The 20,542-nt window shown below is 40.9% G+C and overlaps 3 protein-coding genes across 5 annotated transcripts in view; 1 reads left to right on the forward strand and 2 right to left on the reverse strand.

Moving 5' to 3' along the window:
• Positions 1–5,309, forward strand: part of LOC124252941 — a 38,096-nt gene extending 32,787 nt beyond the window's left edge. Inside the window, exon 21 of the mRNA XM_046686629.1 lies at positions 1,866–5,309. Coding sequence (XP_046542585.1) covers positions 1,866–1,945 — 80 coding nt within the window. The 3' untranslated portion in view covers positions 1,946–5,309. The remainder of the gene's footprint in view (positions 1–1,865) is intronic.
• Positions 5,310–8,351: 3,042 nt separating this feature from the next.
• Positions 8,352–9,149, reverse strand: LOC124253015 (alpha-1,6-mannosyl-glycoprotein 2-beta-N-acetylglucosaminyltransferase-like). The gene has a single exon (XM_046686731.1). The coding sequence runs from the start codon at positions 9,147–9,149 to the stop codon at positions 8,352–8,354; it is 798 nt and encodes a 265-aa protein (XP_046542687.1).
• A 3,197-nt stretch (positions 9,150–12,346) lies between these two features.
• Positions 12,347–20,542, reverse strand: part of LOC124252951 (perlustrin-like protein) — a 28,437-nt gene continuing 20,241 nt past the window's right edge. The window contains exons 1-3 of one of the 3 annotated variants that reach the window (XM_046686640.1): positions 17,493–17,727; positions 15,372–15,444; positions 12,347–12,440 (exon numbers count right to left, since the gene is read on the reverse strand). In XM_046686640.1, the coding sequence (XP_046542596.1) occupies positions 12,429–12,440; positions 15,372–15,444; positions 17,493–17,707 (300 nt within the window). In that variant the 5' untranslated portion in view covers positions 17,708–17,727 and the 3' untranslated portion in view covers positions 12,347–12,428. Of the gene's footprint in view, positions 12,441–12,800; positions 12,825–15,371; positions 15,445–17,492; positions 17,732–20,542 lie in introns of those variants that run through there. The other 2 variants (XM_046686644.1, XM_046686641.1) reach the window with 2 other exon arrangements.

Below are 20,542 nucleotides of genomic sequence, written 5' to 3' on the forward strand. Positions count from 1 at the left end.
TGATATCATCACAGGACAGTCAGCAGTACATGTGATATCATCACAGGACAGTCAGCAGTACATGTGATATCATCACAGGACAGTCAACCCGTACATGTGATATCACAGGACATTCAGTAGTACATGATATCACAGGACATTCAGTAGTATATGGATATCACAGGACCGTCAGCAGTACATGTGGTATCACAGGGCAGTCAGTAGTACATGTGATATTATCACAGGACAGTAGTACATGTGATATCATCACAGGACATTCAGCAGTACATGTGATATCATCACAGGACAGTCAGCAGTACATGTGATATCATCACAGGACATTCAGCAGTACATGTGATATCATCACAGGACAGTCAGCAGTACATGTGATATCATCACAGGACAGTCAGCAGTACATGTGATATCATCACAGGACAGTCAGTAGTACATGTGATATCATCACAGGACAGTCAGCAGTACATGTGATATCATCACAGGACAGTCAGCAGTACATGTGATATCATCACAGGACAGTCAGTAGTACATGGGATATCATTACAGGACAGTCAAGTAGTACATGTGATACCATCACAGGACAGTAGTACATGTGATATCATCACAGGACAGTCAGCAGTACATGTGATATTATCACAGGACAGTCAGCAGTACACATGTGATATCATCACAGGACAGTCAGCAGTACATGTGATATCACAGGACAGTCAGCCGTACATGTGATATCACAGGACATTCAGTAGTACATGGGATATCACAGGACAGTCAGCAGTACATGTGGTATCACAGGGCAGTCAGTAGTACATGTGATATTATCACAGGACAGTAGTACATGTGATATCATCACAGGACATTCAGCAGTACATGTGATATCATCACAGGACAGTCAGCAGTACATGTGATATCATCACAGGACAGTCAGCAGTACATGTGATATCACAGGACAGTCAGCAGTACATGTAATATTATCAGAGGACATTCAGCAGTACATGTGATATCATCACAGGACAGTCAGTAGTACATGTGATACGATCACAGGACAGTAGTACATGTGATACCATAACAAGACAGTAGTACATGTGATATCATCACAGGACAGTCAGTAGTACATGTGATATCATTACAGGACAGTCAGTAGTACATGTGATACCATCACAGGACAGTAGTACATGTGATATCATCACAGGACAGTCAGTAGTACATGTGATATCATTACAGGACAGTCAGTAGTACATGTGATACCATCACAGTAGTACATGTGATATCATCACAGGACAGTCAGTAGTACATGTGATATCATTACAGGACAGTCAGTAGTACATGTGATATCATCACAGGACAGTCAGTAGTACATGTGATACCATCACAGGACAGTAGTACATGTGATATCATCACAGGACAGTAGTACATGTGATATCATCACAGGACAGTAGTACATGGGATATCATCACAGGACAGTCAGCAGTACATGTGGTATCACAGGACAGTAGTACATGTGATATCATCACAGGACAGTCAGTAGTACATATGATATCACATGACAGTCAGCAGTACATGTAATATTATCAGAGGACATTCAGCAGTACATGTGATATCATCACAGGACAGCCAGTAGTATAGTAGTACATGTGATATCATTTCAGGACAGTCAGCAGTACATGTGATATCATCACAGGACAGTAGTATATGTGATATCATCACAGAACAGTCAGTAGTACATGTGACATCAGAACAGAGGTCAATTTAGTAATATATGTGATGTCATCAGAGGTGAGTTCCGTAACGAGTGATATCAGAAGTATGATCAGTTGTGTTATATTTTTTATATCAACACTGAAATACAAATGTACCACATTGTGTCTTTGTTCCAGGTCCTGCCAAGAAGTCGTCAAGTGAAATTGACGCAGCATTTGACGAGATTCAGAGCATGCTACATGATCTTGCATTCTGAACAGCGAACCGTTGTCACGTGACACATGTGTAAACATGATCAGCCTCGGTCTCTTCTGTATGTCTTTAGTACACGGCACCAACATGTACACGGCACTAAGATGTACACGGCTGTAGATGAGCTGTTCATGTCATCAAAGACTATCCGATTGCTGGGGTGTCTGTGCACAACTTGATGGACAAAGTAGAGGTGGTGTTCAGTGAGACAGGAGTCAGACTTTGTGGATACTTCCTCCAAAGTTATAGCCAGACAAATGGCAACATATTGTATCACCTATGTGATTATGTATAAACATGTGATAACTTGAGTACATATGCGCACAATACACCCATATGTATTCATGTGTGGAGGTTAATGTGTGTGTGACGAGAACCTATGTTTTGGTATGCCTGTCTGTATGTCTCTGTGTTGAAATGTAGGTAAACAAGGTTCACATATACGTGAAACACCTCTGGGTGTACTGTGCTATGTAAGTGTCTAATGTCGCCAACAGTTCTGTGTATGTTTGAGGGTACATTCCAAGCCTCATTTACTGTTGTAAGTCTCAATGTCAAGCCATCTCTGACCCAAGCTGTGTTCTGTGTTCCCCACTTTGTGAAGCCAGAATTGTCAACTGTGTTCTGTGTTTTTCGTGTGATCAGTTATCTCCCTTGTGTACCCCTAACATTCAAACACACCACGATTGTTCTACATGCCATATTTGTTTTATATACCATGTTTGTTATATATACCATGTATTATATCATGTTATACCTTAATACCATAACAGAATATATATGATGAGATGACATTATAAAATATAAATGGCACAGTGTGTTTCTCGATAGAATGTTCTTGCTGTCATGCAAAATACTACATGTATGTATATAGGTATATATACAAGACAAGGCCTAGATGACTGGGTGCGTATAAGCATTAAACAGAACATAGCAACAGTGTGCCAGAGTTGCCCAGCTTACAACTGTTCAGTGTGTGCAAACATGTATCTTATACTGAGAAGGTGTGGCCGTGGTGGCCCAGCGGTCTAGGTCATAGTATGGTGCTGGGTCTTAGATCTGGGAGTCAAACTTTATTATGATTTTCATTCTCAAGTTTTTAGAACTTTTTTTAATATAATATCCTCCACTATAATAAATACTAGTATATATATTTCTGATTTTATTTTGACACTATACTACTTCAACATGTTATGTTTTTAAAGTAATATGAAAGCAATGGGTGGTCATTAACTTAATGACAGTAGGTATTTGACATAGATATGTGTCACAGTGCAAGCTGTTCATAGATATCAGCAAAGGACTCAGTATTATACAGTGAGCCATTAGGTATTCACAAGGTTTCATAAGGTAGTGACACTTTTCTATCTGTACTCATTACATTTCAACTTCCTTGTTGGATATATTTACAGCATGGAATAGATATTTTTTAACGATCTGCTGACAATGCCAATTCTAGTGATTTTTAATTGTATATATTCATGTGCTATTCTGAGACTGAAACATATAGCTATACATATTCAAACACCGTTCTGTCAAACTTACAGAGACCTTTGTAAATACTTCTAGTTATCCCAGGCTCGACACAGCAAAAATGATGAATATGGAAGGAATACATGGGGAACAAAGCTTTTGTTTCGAGACAACAGTGTGTCTGACATATCAAAGTTCGGCACAATTGTTATAAACTGTATATGCCTAATGTACAAGAAATGACATGTAGTGTCATTGTATGGTAACTGTTCTGTACATGTTATGTATGTGTTATGTATGTGTTATATACGTGTTATGTACGTGTTATGTATGTGTTATGCCTGCATTCAATCAGTTAATGCTGATCTAAAAGAAATAACAGCATGCCAGTTGATGAGGATACAACAGAAAATTACGAAGTATTGCTAAATTAATGGGGTTTTGATTTGTGTATGCTCAAAATAAATTGGTTAATTATTTTACACAGATATGCAATTCATCTATAACCCAGATACGTGTAAAATATACACTTCGATAAAAATACACAAATTTGTTTTGTATTTGTATGGCAGTTGCCTTTCATTTTTTAAATTTGTTGCCTGGGGTGTTTGGACTGTCAACATTTGATGAATTTATGACAGGTCCTATTGTTCATATTGACAGAGCTGTGGGGGCATGTCATATTTCGTTATCATATTTCAGGTAAGAAATGTGATTTTCTTATTGGTCATGTTTGTTTTTCTTATTTCATATAATGATTATGAACATAGCGTATTTAATATGTAATAATCAGCATGGAGCAAATCATCTTTCAAATGCATTATGATAAAGTATACCTTTGTCACATCATGGTATTGTAATCAGCAGTACATTGATTCATGTGTAAATTTATGTATTGATAAAAATGTCTAGTAATAGGATGAAATATTTATTTGTCAGTTTAATGATTTAAACAGCTGATAAACTAATCTGAATACAATACCTCATGGTCGGTGTAACAGGCACCAATCACTCCCAGTTATTATGGAATTGGTTCTTGAAGAATGATGATGGATGTGTTATTCATGGAGAACTTGTGATAAAAACAGGAAATGTTTCTATGGTTCAGAGCACCTTAGTTTAATGAGACATTTCGGTATAGATGCGTATACTGTGAGGCTGTTGCTGATCTTAGTTGCCTCGTCGTTTGTACGCAGATGGCAGCTATATAATAATGTTTACTGAAATGTCGGATCATAATAAACAAAGACGCTGTCATCCATAAAATATCGTGACTTTACAGTTACTTGCCATTTTTAGAAAATGTCGATCAAACAGTACAAGGGATAGACACATATATAACTACTAGTGTCCATGATCAATGAATTTACTTGTAGGCCAGCTGTGGAAAGTATCTGTACTTGGCTGTGTGTCCGAGTTAGAACCAACCCTCAGCTCAATTGGCTGACCAGCTGTGTGACCCAGAGAGTGTGACATTGTCCTATCTGCTGTTGGTTTGATGAGCTTTGCAACCTAAGTTGTAGTTTACATTTTTTTTTCTTGCCTTTGTATCTTTGTGAACAGTTCAATCATCTGTTGTCATCAGCTGATCTGGTCATGTGATATCTTGCCATGATGCACTCGCCCATCCAATGCATTATTGCTTGATAGACAGAGTCGTATATCTTTGTCTTATGTCATCAGGGGGTGGGTAGCCTAGTGGTGTTCGCTCGTCACGCTGAGAAGCCAGGTTCGATTCCCCATATGGGTACAATGTGTGAAGCCCATTTCTGGTGTCCCCCGCTGTGATATTGCTGGAATATTGCTAAAACCGGCGTGAAACTAAACTCACTCACTCAATCATGTCATCAATATCTGACTATTCCTACATACTCAACAATAAATATTGAAATAGACCATCTTGTTGTTCTCTTCATCACTTCTGAAATGTTAGAACAAAACCTACGTGTACACCAGACATGCCCACCTTTACAAGCTCTTCACATCACCTGTGGTAATAATGACTATATATTGTTTTCAGGAAAATATCTTTTCTATCTCACCGGACAGACGATCAAATGAGCTTGTCAGGTCTCACTGTATGTCATCAGTGGCTGAAGGATTCATGGAGTCTTTGTTCTTGTAGGGATTGGAAGAAGCGCCTTGTTTTTGTACTGTTAGCAGAATGCACCTTCTTGTTCTGACAAAAGCGCTTAGTTCCTGTTCCCACAGAAGCTCCTAGTACTTGTACTGGCGGGAAAGAGCACGTAGTTCTTGTAATGGCATAATTCTTGTGCATACGGAAGGATACATATTCAGGTACTCTCTTTGACTTAGGTTCCTTGCATGATATATGTGAACGACGAAACATATTTCCATAAGCATAAGACATCTGTGATAAAAGCAGAGTTCATTCCGACTATACCATTAACCGGTGATTACAAAGTACTGTTGTACAGAGGGATACCAGCTGTTCGCAAATATGCAAAGGTAAGTAATTCGCACGAACAAAGCAGGAACATATAGTTCTAGCCACATCAGCTATTTTTGTCACTGGCGTGTCTGATATCGACCTAAACTACGGAATAAACTTGACAATCCAGAAAATCATACTTCCAGAAAGGACAAGTGCACAGGAATATTTCTGTATGAGCTATAACCAGTAAATTCACAAAACACCACGAAAATTGGAACTGGACATTGTGTTGTCAGACTTAGAAGACCATTCGTTAGCACTTAACTTTATATTAGAAGACGATTTGTTAGCACTTAACTTTATCTTAGAAGACCATTCGTTAGCACTTAACTTTATCTTTGAACGCTGCGCTCAGCAACATTTGACCTATAACGCGGTGGTATGGAAATAAACTAGTTTGGACCAGACAATCTTGTGATTGCCATCACCATTCATGTAATGTTTGCAGCAAATGCTTCACACAAATATATGTGAATGTGTGTGCACGGTCGAAGTGTCGGTCAACTTTATGATATATTACTTTAACATTCAGATTTGTTATCCACCTTGTACAAATATTCATATCGTTTAGAACATCCTCGTAATATATTTACCACTTAATATAGGTTCAATTCTCACCTGCCTCCCATATCTTAATGCATTAAATCATTGTAATTATGTCAGGCAGAAAGACTGGAAAAAAAGTAATTCGTGAAAATGATACACAACAACGCGAAATATGCGCACGAACTAAACCTATAGCCCATTGTTTTAAAGACAGCTTCCAGGCAAAATGAATATTACATCTCATGGTAACCATTGAATACTCCCCAGTGAGTTGAGTTGGTTAAAAGAATGAAAGAAAAAAGACATACGTTGATCAAGGGAACAGCGCCTTGAGCATGTACGTTGCGTGGATATGTGCGCTATATATATATCCTATAGTAATAATAACCAACCATAAGTTGACTTCATACAGATCTTTGGAATGGTCGAATATTTTCATGCAGGTGCCTTTGGTTGTTCACGACGTTTATTGATTACCATTTTACATATTTATGGCGACTTCATGTATAAATCATTTTTCAAGATATTTGCTTTCAAAATAGGTCAGTGATACTATATAACTTTAAAGTGGGAAAAGGTGCATATATTTTCCTGCAAGGAATATCCTTAGATCGACGATGGCATCTATGGTAGTCGTACGTAAATTTCCCAGCACATCTTGAGACGTCAGCAGGTAGACGTTTTCCATTTTGAAGGCGTATGTAAGTAAACTGACGGCAAAATGAAATTTTAAAACTGAAATTCTGATTTGGCAAAAGCCTCACAAGCGATATATAAAGATTATTGGTAGAAAACAGAAACCGAAACACTGCAAACGTAAGGCCCAAAACACAACTATGACCCCCGTATGATATACATCAGCATCAATTATCTTCTCTTGTTTGTTTCAGGTTTAGTCACTATTAAACATCGCTCTATATAATAGACTCTTTTGTCCGGCACTGTTGGTCACATGACTAGTTGTTGCAGATATTGCCGAAACAAAGTAAAAGCATTTTAGTCCTGTGTCAAGTCTCGAGAGCTCCTGACTGCAGAGTAAAACACTTATGAACGTATATTCGGCTGGATTCGATTCACACCATTCTCAATAGCTGTCCCTTCACATTTTACCATATTATGTGAAACGTCAATAACTAAGGTATATTAATAGACATCTAATTGTGTGTCATATTAGAAGGCAGTGCCCCAGTAGGTTATGAGCAATCAATACAGAAACGGTATGAATGAAACTTTAATATATGTCGTACGTCGATAAAACATCATAAAATATTCCCGCACGTCCCATTATCTTCAGCGTTGGTTTTGTTAGCGCGTCTGACGAGGCAGCATTAAGGACGTAATATATATTTCATGTTATGCTGTTCTCAGCCAGAGCCATTAAAAATTAAAATATCTGCTGGCAAAAAATAAACTGAGCTCCCGCAGTTATACACCCATCGAGGCAAACACCTGCCCAGACGTATGTGCGTGTATATAAGTTTCCGAAAAGAATTGAAATAATAGTTCCCGATTTGGGGTCGACACATATATTTTGGTGTAAAAAGCAGTGGTGAAATTATACAGTGGATCATAGACAATACCTGATGACAGGGGTGAGCAGCTCTTATCTCCCTATTACATATTTCTATAATCTTGATTTTACGTTCTGTTGTGAGATGAGAATTGATTTTGTACATGACATGTAAGGGGGTCACTTTGTATATAAACTGTAAAGGGGTGGGGGGTGGGGTGTGTTCCATTCACATTATATATGATTCTTCATAAGATCATCATCACCATCACCACCACCCCCACCGTACATTATGAACGGTCCCTTAAACATTTGTAAGCTATAATAACATATAGAACATTTATGTTTACCCCCTTCACTATACGCCTTCTGTCAGGCAAGTTTACTGAAGATTTTGTTCTGTTCACATCAAAAGACTGGTCAACGTCAGGTTCGAACACCTTTATTGATCAACTGAATCGTTTGTTCTGTAAGTCCCTTCCCATCAAGAAAGCTCTTGCACAGCCGATGATCTCTCGGGTCCATCCAACCTCCATTGGCAAAGGCATGTCCGGGTTCAAAGTCCACTTCAGGGTTGTGGATCAGCGACACTTTCTTGGGAAACAGGTGCTCCTCGTTTTCTATCAACAAATTGGTTACCTCACGTTTAATACTTTCTGATGAACAACCTTCAACGTTTCTGTGGAAACCATGACATAAGCCAATGTGGAATACTCTACCAGCAGATGGCTGAAGAATGTTCAGCGACCCCTTCATGCACTTCAACACCGTTTCCTGTAACGCCCAGTCCCAGTTGTAGTCGTCGTATGTGCAGAACACGTGGGAACATGCCTTGAAGTCGTGCCAGAACTCTTTACCAAACGCCATTCCACGGCCGACCCCGACATACCATTTCTCTTGTCTGATAATGCCGGTCATTCCCTCGTACGACCAGGTTGGTATTTCATCATAATCTCCAAGAATCATCATTCTGTATCTATCTGGTGCAGATCTTCTAATCTTATTCATTTCTTTTAGAATATAAATCACGTCTTCAGCGACGTAATAGTCTTCATCGAGTCTGAGAATTGTCCCTTCAAAATCTTTGAGAATCCGAATCTCTTCTATCACAAAGTGCAGTTGCCACAACCAATGGTGCTTCATCTGAGCGACGTTTGCTTCTCTGTAATGGCCATAACTGTCCGGATTATAAGCATTGTTGCACATCCGCTTCCGGGCCGCCATAACTGATATGTTCCAGGGACAATCATTTGGATGTTGCCCGGGGGAAGTCAGACGGATAGACTTGAGTGGAATAGGGGTAGAATATCTGCAGAACCGGGAACGTCTTAATACCATTAATAATAGTATTGATGTCCTTTGAATAAATATCATGACTAAAAATGACCAAACATTTATTGATATACCTTGCCCGTTCTAAAGATTCAATGAGGTATCGAAGTTCCTTAATCCTCTGATGAACCTGTATTACAATCACAACACTCTCCGAGTCCAATTCCAGTCCTAGGCGTTCCCCATTGCGCACAAATTGTTGAATGTTAAGACTGTCAATATGCTCTTTTAACTCTTCGTGGTTGCTGATGTTGAGAGGGCGAGGGGAGAGGTAACCCTGCGAACATCTGCCTTAAAGTTAACGGTATCACCAAGGACTTGATTGATGAGTTTATCCATCACTCTAGATCCGTCTGCACCCAGAGAATGAAGCACAAAGTACATCTCCCACAACACAAATACAAGCAAACAAATCAAAATTGTTCTGTGATAACATTTCCTTCGTATCAAAGCCATGGCGCGACTACCCAGCCGCTGATAGTGTCAACTACCTCTGTTGTTTGAAATAAACGTAAATCCAACACTGTCAAACTCCAAAATGAGCAGCCATCCCGCCGCAGTGGTTAAAATCATGTAAGATGATAACTCAGTTGGCTTGCTTGTGAATATGTCGATACATTTTTCATGAGAAAGCGTCAATATACCCTGGAGAAGCCATATTAGGAGTTTCTAGAAGAGGTCAATTACTGATATCATCTGCATATCAATGTCCCCAGACAACCAGGCCTGTGAGTAGATTGCTTCAGTTCGACATTGCTCTGTATCCCAACTGTCTTGCCTACAGAACAAGTCGGACTATATCGGACAGGGGGTGTGAGACGTTTTTGAGATTTCATATTAGAACATGTGTTGATATTGGATACACCCGGTTCAACCAGTCAATAGGTTCGAAAGGTAGCGTGATAAGATATCACCATTATCTTTACCCAACAATGAATACGGTTACGATAAAGCCGATTGTGAATGAGTGACCTTTCGCTATTGGTCGGTCGCTGTCACCATCTGACAGAAGCATATTATGTACTGAATGCATCTCGTACCCACTTACTATCAAACTATCACTGCATATGCTAGGGTACATACGATATGGTAATTGTAAGTAATCCCATCACCATCACGTTCACGTGAATTCCGAACTAAAGGTCAGGGTTTAGTCTAAAGGTCATGCTATGTTGCTACAACTGCAGCATTGCTAAATAAATTATCTCAATATTGAGTTTTTTGTGGAGGCATGTGTAAGTTTGCGGCAAGAGTCTGTTGTTAATTACTGCAATTCTAGCTGAGTTACCATTTACTGAGTAGTTTTCAGTTATTTAACTAAAAAGTATTATGATCTGTCTGAAATATGCGCTTCACTGTTGCATATTCATGTCCGCTGAGGCGAAAAGAGGTTAAACGTCGTGTTCAAGATTATTGTACAAATATGGAAAGGGGGTGCGTGCGTGCGTACGAGCATGCGGTGGTTTGTACATGTATGCGTGCGTGCGTGCGTGCGTGTGTGTTACTGGTACTGATACTAGTTATGTTGTTTGCCAACTGAGATACTATATCGCAGTTTAACATGGATGCACTACTCAGACCCAATATACTGACTCCGGGGCCAGCTGGCTCTCGTTTAATATCCGTCAGTGCCGAGCGACAGCCAGGGAAACAACACGTATCATCTAACGCGTTTTGGTGTGACGCACTCGGGGACCATCCACACCGGACATGAGATCACGGAGCCAATCCACTACCCATTTGGGACAGGTTTGATGGTGTGAAATATGGTAATAAGGTGCAACATATGTTTAACTTAGTTTAGGTGTGCATGCCGCCGGAAAAAGGAGGGTAATTTTGAAGACTTTACAAGGCTCAACTGGACAGTGAGGAGCGAGTGAGTGAGTTTAGGTTTACGCCGTTGTAAGCAATGTTCCAGCAATATCACGGCGAGGGAGGCCAGAAATGGGCCTGACACATTATCCATGATGGGATTCGATCCATGTTCTAAGGCGTTACGAGCGAACGCTTTTACCACTAGACTACCTTGATTGTGTGGAAGATATGTCAGGTTTCGACGAGGGTCACGCTGCGGATTAGCTGGATCTCGTGTATTCAATTTGGTTTGAAAGTTCACAATCTAATACGATAGGATAGTGTTCACTAATTATGATATCAATATCATTGTTTGAATAAGTGAGTCATTGACTGAGTGGTTTAACTTCGCTTTGAAAATTTCGCTCTAGGGGTGTTTGGGTAGTACGGGATTAATCCCTATAGTGGCGCAAGTCACATCAGACAGACAGAAATAGAGTGTCACAAGTTAAGAATACAGTATAAAATCATGATTATTGCATAAGTAAAAAATCTTAACAACCATCCATTTTTTGGCTTATGAGACACTATCATAAAATCACAGAAATAATTGGCGTCTAAAATACATGGTTCTTATTACAGTACAAATACATTTAATATTTTGGGGGTTACTTTGAGTTAACAATTTGATAAAGAGATCTGTAGGCCCCTGTGCATAGTAAAGGTTACTAAGGTAATTACGCAGGTCATTAATCCCTTTAACGCTAAAATGGAAGCAATGATTGTTTGACGCATACTGATAAATTTACGAGCGGTGACATGTTCAAGGGACGCAACTCTGTTTAGCGAAAAAGTATGACGTCCCAGTGAACCCATCCGCCCGTACACTCCTCATCAATATATTCATTAATTAATTCATTAGAATGTTGAATCACAAGGCTCGGGGAATGGATTTTCTAAATTATTACAGAGGAATTAACATTCCCATGGTATGCTTTGTAGACAGCTTCATATGCGTTTTTTATAAATCTACATCGAAATTAGTACACATGTATGTTGAGACATTCGACCAGCCTGGGATCTGCGAATCTTTGTACGTAGAAGAGACCGAACTCTGCGCACAGCAATTCAGCAGCAACTAGGCTGTTCACTGCTTTGGTTGAGAAAAACTCTCGTTTGTGATAGAATTGTGCGCGTGAGTAAATAAAATAATAATAATATACAAATTTATATAGCGCATATTTGATGAGCAGCTACATCACTCTAAGGCGCTTAAATAAGAACTAACAGTAGAGTTTTGCGGCAATGAACTTATTTATTCTTCGTGCAGCTCCCGTATGTACGGGGAGGTGGACACTTGCTGCCGGAGCTCCAGGCCTAGCCCTTCATCTGCAACAGGGAATACAGCTAGTGTTTATGTCATCTGGAACAGGGAATAAAGCCAGTGTTTATGTCATCTCTGGAACAGGGAATAAAGCCAGTGTTTATGTCATCTATGGAACAGGGAATAAAGCCAGCGTTTATGTCATCTCTGGAACAGGGAATAAAGCAAGCGTTTATGTCATCTGGAACAGGGAATAAAGCCAGTGTTTATGCCATCTGTGGAACAGGGAATAAAGCAAGCGTTTATGTCATCTGGAACAGGGAATAAAGCCAGTGTTTATGTCATCTGGAACAGGGAATAAAGCCAGCGTTTATGTCATATGTGGAACAGGGAATAAAGCCAGCGTTTATGTCATCTGGAACAGGGAATAAAGCCAGCGTTTATGTCATCTGTGGAACAGGGAATAAAGCCAGTGTTTATGTCATCTATGGAACAGGGAATAATGCCAGTGTTTATGTCATCTAGGAACAGGGTGATTCCATGTAAGGGGGACTCTACAGACCAGGTTTGGTGATCAGGTGGAGAGGTGGATGTTGGACATTTGGTGGCGACATCTTCCAGGGATAAGTGAAACGTTTGATATCTTAAGTTGTTTACACACACTTCCAATGCTTACATGCCGCAAGTTGTTGGAGTTTCTCCGCTTGTCTAATGAGAGAGTCAGATGGACTTGTCTAATGAGAGCGTCTGATGGACTTGTCTAATGAGAGTGTCAGATGGACTTGTCTAATGAGAGCGTCTGATGGACTTGTCTAATGAGAGTGTCAGATGGACTTGTCTAATGAGAGCGTCTGATGGACTTGTCTAATGAGAGCGTCTGATGGACTTGTCTAATGAGAGCGTCTGATAGACCTGTCTTATGAGAGCGTCTGATAGACTTGTCTAATGTGAGCGTCTGATAGACTTGTCTATTGAGAGTGTCAGATGGACTTGTCTAATGAGAGCGTCTGATGGACTTGTCTATTGAGAGCGTCAGATGGACTTGTCTAATGAGAGCGTTTAATGGACTTGTCTAATGTAGTATGGGGGTTTGATTAACTTGTCTAATGTGAGCGTCTGATAGACTTGTCGAATGTGAGCATCTGATAGACTTGTTTTAATGTACTTGTCTAATGTGAGTGTCTGATGTACTTGTCTAATGAGAGCTTCAGATCAACTTGTCGAAGCGTCTGATGACTTGTCTAATGTCTGATAGACTTGTTTTAATGTACTTGTCTAATGAGAGCGTCAAATAACATTGTCTAATGAGAGCGTCTGATAGACTTGTCTAATGAGAGTGTCAGATGGACTTGTCTAATGAGAGCGTCTGATGGACTTGTCTATTGAGAGTGTCAGATGGACTTGTCTAATGAGAGCGTCTGATGGACTTGTCTAATGAGAGTGTCTGATTGTCTAATGACTTGTTTTAATGTACTTGTCTAATGATGAGAGCTTCAGATCAACTTGTCGAATGTGAGCGTCTGATAGACTTGTTTAATGTAATGATGGACTTGTCTAATGAGAGCGTCACATAACATTGTCTAATGTGAGTGTCTGATGGACTTGTCTAATGTGGACGTTTGATGATGAACTGTCTAATGAGAGCGTCTGATGAACTTGTCTAATGTAGTATGGGGTTTGATAATCTTGTCTAATGTGAGTGTTTGATGAACTTGTCTAAGATGAGAGTGTCTGATGAACTGTCTATGAAAGACATGTCTAATGTGAGCTTCAGATCAACTTGTCGAATGTGAGCGTCTGATAGACTTGTCCAATGTAGTATGGGCGTTTGATGAACTTGTATAATGTGAGTGTCTGATGAACTTGTCTAATGTGAGTGTTTGATGAACTTGTCTAATATGGGCGTTTGATGAACTGTCTAATGAAAGTGTCTGATGAACTTGTCTAATGTGAGCTTCAGATCAACTTGTCGAATGTGAGCGTCTGATAGACTTGTCCAATGTAGTATGGGCGTTGGATGAACTTGTATAATGTGAGTGTCTCATCAACTTGTCTAATGTGAGTGTCTGATAGACTTGTTTTAATGTACTTGTCTAATGAGAGCTTCAGATCAACTTGTCGAATGTGAGCGTCTGATAGACTTGTTTTAATGAACTTGTCTAATGAGAGCGTCACATAACATTGTCTAATGTGAGTGTCTGATGGACTTGTTTTAATGCACTTGTCTAATGAGAGCGTCACATAACATTGTCTAATGTGAGTGTCTGATGGACTTGTCTAATGTGGGCGTATGATGAACTGTCTAATGTGGGTTTTGATGAGCTTGTCTAATGTGAGTGTCTGATGAACTTGTCTAATGTGGGTTTCTGATGAACTTGTCTAATGTGAGCGTTGTATGGACTTGTCTAATGTAGGCGTTTGATGAACTTGTCGAATGTGAGTGTCTGATGAACTTGTCTAATGTTGGTTGTCTGATGAACATGTCTAATGTGAGTGTCTGATGAACTTGTCTAATGTGGGCGTTTGATGAACTTGTCTAATGTGGGTTTCTAATGAACTTGTCTAATATGGGCGTCAGATATACTCGTCTATTGTGGGCGTTAGATGAATGTGGGTTTTAATGTACTTGTCTAATGAGAGCGTCACATAAACATGTCTAATGTGTGTGTCTGATGGACTTGTCTAATGTGGGTTTCTAATGAACTTGTCTAATATGGGCGTCTGATGAACTTGTCTAATGTGGGTTTCTAATGAACTTGTCTAATATGGGCGTCAGATGAACGTGTCTAATGTGGGCGTTAGATGAATGTGGGTTTGTGATGAACCTGTCTGATGCGGGCGTCTAATTTCACATGTCTAATGTTGGCGTCTCATAGGCATGTTTAAAGGAAGCGTTTCTTATCAAAAAGGGGTTGTCTTTTGACTAAAGGGAGTACACCCTGCTTTTTTCTTACTTTTAGCCTCAAAAGATAATAGCAAGATGCACTGATACTCACTGGCGTTTGGCAAATGCCTTTTCCAAACCACAAAAACCGGTTTTTTGATTTGCAGACCAGTCCTTTCTCGCACCTAAAACGAAAACATTGACGGAATGAGTAAAGTTTCAGAATATAGCCAATATCAGTTAAGTGTCCCGTTTCATTTCTCCATAACAGAATAGAAGTATCATGTCGGATATTGTCTGTATTCTAGCTGACTAATGGTAGGTGATGAAGGGTTTGCATACTGAGATACCCACCGAAAGTTACAAATGAATACCGCACCCCTGATCAGTCCCATGTCTATCCCCTTTTTGCCCTACGCAAGGCAAGGTAGGTAGGTAAGTATTTCAGCGTCTCAGACGACCAGACCCCTTATGATTTACGGAAATCCCCGAAGTATTTCAGCGTCTCAGACGACAGGAGCCCTTATGCTTTACGGAAATCCCCGAAGTATTTCAGCGTCTCAGACGACAGGAGCCGTTATGCTTTATGGGAATCCCCGAAGTATTTCAGCATCTCAAACGACCAGAGCCGTTATGCTTCACAGAAATCCCCGAAGCATTTGAGCGTCTCAGACGACCAGACCCCATATGCTTCACGGAAATCCCCGAAGTATTTCAGCGTCTCAGACGACCAGAGCCCTTATGCTTTACGGAAATCCCCGAAGTATTTGAGCGTCTCAGACGACCAGATCCCGTATGCTCTATGGGAATCCCGAAGTATTTCAGCATCTCAAACGACCAGAGCCGTTATGCTTCACAGAAATCCCCGAAGCATTTGAGCGTCTCAGACGACCAGACCCCATATGCTTCACAGAAATCCCCGAAGTATTTGAGCGTCTCAGACGACCAGACCCCATATGCTTTACGGGAATCCCTGAAGTATTTCAGCGTCTCCGACGACCAGAGCCCTTATGATTTACGGAAATCCCCGAAGTATTTCAGCGTCTCAGACGACCAGAACCGTTATGCTTCACAGAAATCCCCGAAGTATTTCAGCGTCTCAGACGGCCAGAGCCGTTATACTTCACAGAAATCCCCGAAGTATTTGAGCGTCTCTGACGACCAGACTCCCTATGCTTTACGGGAATCCCTGAAGTATTTCAGCGTCTCCGACGACCAGAGCCCTTATGATTTACGGAAATCCCCGAAGTATTTCAGCGTCTCAGACGACCAGAACCGTTATGCTTCACAGAAATCCCCGAAGTATTTCAGCGTCTCAGACGGCCAGAGCCGTTATACTTCACAGAAATCCCCGAAGTATTTGAGCGTCTCTGACGACCAGACCCCATATGCTTTACGGGAATCCCTGAAGTATTTCAGCATCTCTGACGACCAGACCCCATATGATTTACGGAAATCCCCGAAGTATTTGAGCGTCTCAGACGACCAGAACCGTTATGCTTCACAGAAATCCCCGAAGTATTTCAGCGTCTCAGACGACCAGAACCGTTATGCTTCACAGAAATCCCTGAAGTATTTCAGCGTCTCAGACGACCAGAGCCCTTATGATTTACGGAAATTCCCGAAGTATTTCAGCGTCTCAGACAACCAGAGCCCTTATGATTTACGGAAATCCCCGAAGTATTTGAGCGTCTCAGACGACCAGACCCCATATGCTTCACAGAAATCCCCGAAGTATTTGAGCGTCTCTGACGACCAGACCCCATATGCTTTACGGAAATCCCCGAAGTATTTGAGCGTCTCAGACGACCAGACCCCATATGCTTTACGGAAATCCCCGAAGTATTTGAGCGTCTCAGACGACCAGAGCCCTTATGATTTACGGAAATCCCCGAAGTATTTGAGCGTCTCAGACGACCAGAACCGTTATGCTTCACAGAAATCCCTGAAGTATTTCAGCGTCTCAGACGACCAGAGCCCTTATGATTTACGGAAATCCCTGAAGTATTTGAGCGTCTCAGACGACCTGAGCCCTTATGCTTTAAGACAGTCCCTGAAGTATTTGAGCGTCTCAGACGACCAGAGCCCTTAAGATTTACGGAAATCCCAAAAGTATTTCAGCGTCTCAGACGACCAGAGCGCTTATGATCCCCGAAGTGATCACAGTAGCAAAAGCTGGCAAGGTAAGTGTGAAACTTCTGCCGTTCAAGAAAACAATAAAAGTGAAACATACGGTTTAAAATAGGAGCACTGCTGACCAGCCTTCCCTGCACAGATGTTGCAGCACCCACATGGCGCTGGAGCAGCTTGGCAGGAACTGGGGAGGGGCTTACACCTGACCCTCACAAAACTGCATGGGGCACAGGTCAATCCCTCCACTCGGGGAAGGGACATGAGGAGTAGGGCGGCGCTCACCCCCACAGTCAAAACTACCAGGTATACGTTCATCTTGGACTGGATGCGGCAGACTGAAGTATGGCGAGGTAGCCAGCTGTATCTATAGCCCTGGGTGACTAGATCTGACAAGGGATGAGGTGTGACGCTTGGGCGTGAGAATCTATTAATGTACGATGTGTATTAGCCATGGCAGCTGTACCATGTGCCATCGTGTGTCTGAATCAACGATGACGTTAATCACGCACCCTCCATTGTAGATAGGTTTTCACACATGGTATCGACTCCCTCAACAACACTCTTCACTGATTGGTTACAATTATTAAATAATCTGACGTCCGAATAATTTTACCATAATGTAAATCAACCCAGTTTATAAAAAACAAAAGATAGATGCATGAAGTAAACTGTATTGATAAGATCAACGAAATCAACATTTAAGTGAATTGTCACAAAACCCCCGATAAACCCGTGAAGATCCGGGTTAAAATTGATCTTCAGTAACCCATGTTTGTTGTAAGAGGCGACTAACGGGATCGGTGATTAGGCTCACTGACTTGGTTGACACATGTCATCGTATCCCAATTGTCGTAGATCGATACTGACGATGTTGATCACTGGATTGTCTGGTCCAGACCCGATTACTTACAGGCCGCCGCCATATAGCTGGAATATGGATGAGTGCGGCGTAAAACAACAATCAATCAACCAACCAACAACCGATATTGACATGTCAAGAACAGGGATCCCATAATCTCTCCGGCGCACAGAAAAAGATCGTCGTCTGATGACGTCACATGGGATACGTCGCCATTCTTCTCGTAGGGACTGGATCAGTCCTTGTCGGTTGGCTAAAGGATGTGGTAAGTGTCGAATACGATGATACACGCCAACAGTGCATCAGGTTAGCTGCAGCAGCAAAGGAGCAATCACAGTTCTGCGACTGTAGACATTAATGGCTCCGATCTGTCTTGTTTGTTTGTTTGTTTTTTAACGCCACACTCATCAATATTCCAGCTGTATGACGGCTGTCTGTAAATAATCAAGTCTGGACCAAACAATCAAATGACTGACATAATGAGCATCGATCTACGCAACTGGGATACGATCCTCCCATCTGTATCCCACCCAGGGACCGCTCGCGTTGATCGGCATGTCAGAGGTTTTTTTCCAGCAGTGTGAGGTTTCTTCTCGAACATGTAAACATTCGAATTATCACAGAGAACGCCGGGACTAAGCCGGGACTGTGAGGCTTGATGGGTTTAAACAAATGACATACCAAGATCTTCAATAATTCGTGAATTTGCCCTACATCAAACAGACACATTCACTATTTCTTTACAGAAGATTCAGCGTGCTTGACTAATAGATACGCTTCATAAACTACTGTGACACTTAACTCACTCAAGTTGCCAAGCTCACATCAGGACAATCATTGCCAGAGGACACGTTTTCTTTTTTTCGAGGATGCCACGAGGGTTGTAGAACGAGTAATAACCTTTTGTGATTTAACACATGAGTGAAGTGGTAGCAGATGTTGCCGTCATCTCGCTCAGAGCAGTGACACATTTCAAACAGTTTGTATCCGGGAACAACAATAAATCGTCACATGGTTTGTTTCCAGCGGACAGAATATATACACGTGGTCATTAATTAAGCATTAACTGAATCCAAGGACATGTATATACATTTGGGTTAATACAGGCGATCATTTCCAAACATGCTGGGATTCACACGTAAAGCACGTTCATCACACAATATCTCAAAAGCTATGGGTTGTATGTTCACGTGCTGCGAAGGTACCAAGCGCGGATATAAATTTTGTGCACTTCAGTTTTCTGAGCTGATTTACCCGTGAAGATCCGGGTTAGAATTGATCTTTAGTTATACGCCGTTGTAAGCAATGTTCCAGCAATATCACGGCGAGGGAGGCCAGAAATGGGCCTGACACATTATCCATAATGGGATTCGATCCATGTTCTAAGGCGTTACGAGCGAACGCTTTTACCACTAGACTACCTTGATTGTGTGGAAGATATGTCAGGTTTCGACGAGGGTCACGCTGCGGATTAGCTGGATCTCGTGTATTCAATTTGGTTTGAAAGTTCACAATCTAATACGAAAGGATAGTGTTCACTAATTATGATATCAATATCATTGTTTGAATAAGTGAGTCATTGACTGAGTGGTTTAACTTCGCTTTGAAAATTTCGCTCTAGGGGTGTTTGGGTAGTACGGGATAAATCCCTATAGTGGCGCAAGTCACATCAGACAGACAGAAATAGAGTGTCACAAGTTAAGAATACAGTATAAAATCATGATTATTGCATAAGTAAAAACTCTTAAACAGCCATTTTTTGGCTTATGAGACACTATCATAAAATCACAGAAATAATTGGCGTCTAAAATACATGGTTCTAATTACAGCACAAATACATTTACTATTTTGGGGGTTACTTTAATTTGAGTTAACAATTTGATAAAGAGATCTGTAGGCCCCTGTGCATTGTAAAGGTTACTAAGGTAATTACGCAGGTCATTAAACCCTTTAACGCTAAGATGGAAGCAATGATTGTTTGACGCATACTGATAAATTTACGAGCGGTGACATGTTCAAGGGACGCAACTCTGTTTAGCGGAAGTATGACATCTCATTGAACCCATCCGCCCGTACACTCCTCATCAATATATTCATTAATTAATTCATTAGAATGTTCAATCACAAGGTTCGGGGTATGGATTTTCTAAATTATGGGCCAGTATTACAGAGGAATTAACATTCCCATGGTATGCTTTGTAGACAGCTTCATATGCGTTTTTTATAAATCTACATCGAAATTAGTACACATGTATGTTGAGACATTCGACCAGCCCGGGATCTGCGAATTT

This window comes from Haliotis rubra, unplaced genomic scaffold (assembly GCF_003918875.1).
Source record: "Haliotis rubra isolate DU_JTF1 unplaced genomic scaffold, ASM391887v1 Scf53, whole genome shotgun sequence".
Taxonomy (NCBI): domain Eukaryota; kingdom Metazoa; phylum Mollusca; class Gastropoda; order Lepetellida; family Haliotidae; genus Haliotis; species Haliotis rubra.

Coding starts and splice junctions, on each gene's coding strand:
- LOC124253015 (XM_046686731.1), bottom strand. CDS start 9,149: ATGGCGGCCCGGAAGCGGATGTGCAACAATGCTTATAATCCGGACAGT.